Consider the following 2271-nt stretch of genomic DNA (forward strand, 5'->3'; position numbering starts at 1 on the left):
GTGGTGGCGGGTGCCTGTAATCCCAGCTACTTGGAAGGCTGAGGCAGGAGACTCGCTTGAACCCAGGAGGTGGAGGTTGCAGTGAGCCAGGATCTGGCCATTGCACTCCAGCCTGGGCAACAAGAGCGAAACTCCGCCTGAAAAAAAATCATCATCATCATCATCAAAAGTGGAAGATGCCCCCACACTTGGTCAAGCTAGCCCTTTCCACTGGAGGACAGAGGACTCCAGTCTGGGGACACACACCTGCCCTCACACAGGAGCTCCCCCACATCTGGGGATAAAAAAGAGACCCTTCCCTTGGGAACAGATGTGTCCTTTCTCCTGAGCACAGATTGATAGGCACCCGGTGGAAGAGCCAGGACCTCTCCTGGGCTGGAGCAGGGTCCGGCTGGAAGGATCCAGAGCCGTGGGTCCGGCCTGCCCCGCCCCGCCCCAGCAACTCGACCGCCCCGCCCCACTGGCCCCAGCGCCCGGCCACTGCCCGCCACCCGCCGGCCCTTCCGCCTCACTCAGCGGCGACACTGAGAGGGACGGGCGCAGGCCATGGAGCGCACAGCAGGCAAAGAGCTAGCCCTGGTAAGGGGACAAGGGATTCCCGGACCCTGCATCCCTGGCGACCCCCAAGGTCCCGAAACTCCAAGTGCCCTCCCTTCGGACGCCATCTGCTCCCAATTTGAAATTGCCCTGGAGTCCCCTCCTGGGGACTCACGACCCTTGACCCAGTGAAGCGACTGTTTCCTCTTAGGGATGGGGGCGGGAGACTCTGAGCGCAGTCGGCAGAAAGGGCCAGAGACAGGTTCTATGAGACTGGACCCTGGGACTCCCCAAATGCCACCCCTTGTCCTCAGGACCTGGGAGGAGGGGACCCGCAGCGAGGAGGGGACTAGCCTGGGACCCCAGCCGGAGTCTCGCAGACTCTGGCCAGGAAGGGGCGTGGGGATGGAGCAGGAAAACTCGGCCCGAGTCTGCGCCGCGAAGGAGGCTGAGGCTCCAGGACCCTCGCGCCTATGGTGCCCTGAGTCCTCCTCTGCGTCCAGGCGCCGCTGCAGGACTGGGGTGAGGAGACCGAGGACGGCGCGGTGTACAGTGTCTCCCTGAGGCGGCAGCGCAGTCAGCGCTTGAGCCCGGGGGAGGGCCCCGGGGGCAGCCAGGTGAGGAGGGGGTTCGGTGGGTGGGCGGGGAGGGAAGCGACCAGGTGAGGGCGGAGCTGGAGAGCTGAGGTTTGGCTGCCGGGTGCCGCGGGCGGGAGGAAGGGAGGGGCTCAGAGGCGACCAGATGAGGGTAGAAAAGGGCCTGGGGGCGGCCAGGTAAATGGGGAGATCCAAGGAATAGGAGTGGGGCCAGGTGATGGCTGCGCAGTTCACAAGAGAAGCCTGGGGACAAACTGGTAAGGGCAGAACTGGACGGCCGGGTGAGGAAAGGCCAGTTTAGAGGGCTGGGGCTGGAAGGTGGAATGGGGTTGGTTTAGAAGTGGCCAGGTGAGGGCGGGTGGGGCAGCCAGTGAAGCATGTCAGGAGGGCTGAGGGAAGCTGGAGGTGGCCAAGAGTGTATGTGTGGGGGCAGGGGATAGGGCATGGAAGACGGACGGCAGGTTGCAGGAGCTATTTGTGGACGGTGCTGAATAATAACTCCAAGCCAGGAAGGTGTGGGGCGCACACCTATAATCCCTGTGCTTTCGGAGACCAAGGCAGGAGGCCAGGAATTTGAGACCAACCTGGGCAACACAGCAAGATTCTCGCTCTACAAAATAAATAAATAAATAAATAGGTGGGTGTGGTGGTGCTCAGCGGTGGTCCCAGCTACTCGGAAGGCTGAGGCAGGAGGACCACTTGAGTCTAAGAGTTGGAGGCTGCAGTGAGCTATGATTGTGCCACTGCACCCCAGCCTGGGCAACAAAACAAGACCCTGTCTCTAAAAAAAACCAAAAACAAAACAATAACTCCAAGAAGTCGGGAGTCAGAGGAATCACATGCAAGAGTAGTGCTAGGGGCTGGGCTCAGTGGCTCACGCCTGTAATCCCAGCACTTAAGGAGGCCAAGGTGGGTGCATCACCAGGTCAGGAGTTCAAGACCAGCCTGGCCAAGATGGTGAAACCCTATCTCCAATAAAAATACAAAAAATTAGCCAGGCATGGTGGCAGGTGCCTGTAATCCCAGCTACTCGGGACGCTGAGGCAGAGAATTGCTTGAACCTGGGAGGCATAGGTTTCAGTGAGCCAGGATGGCGCCACTGCACTCCAGCCTGGTGACAGATTGAGACTCTGTCTCA

The 2271-nt window shown here is 60.5% G+C and overlaps 1 protein-coding gene across 1 annotated transcript in view; it reads left to right on the forward strand.

The window, feature by feature from the left end:
- Nucleotides 1-491: 491 nt before the first annotated feature.
- Nucleotides 492-2271, forward strand: part of RGL3 (ral guanine nucleotide dissociation stimulator like 3) — a 21180-nt gene continuing 19400 nt past the window's right edge. The window contains exons 1-2 of the mRNA XM_037727518.1: nucleotides 492-579; nucleotides 1041-1165. Of these exons, the coding sequence (XP_037583446.1) occupies nucleotides 547-579; nucleotides 1041-1165 (158 nt within the window). The 5' untranslated portion in view covers nucleotides 492-546. The remainder of the gene's footprint in view (nucleotides 580-1040; nucleotides 1166-2271) is intronic.

This window comes from Cebus imitator, unplaced genomic scaffold, assembly GCF_001604975.1.
Source record: "Cebus imitator isolate Cc_AM_T3 unplaced genomic scaffold, Cebus_imitator-1.0 Scaffold234, whole genome shotgun sequence".
In the NCBI taxonomy this organism is placed as follows: domain Eukaryota; kingdom Metazoa; phylum Chordata; class Mammalia; order Primates; family Cebidae; genus Cebus; species Cebus imitator.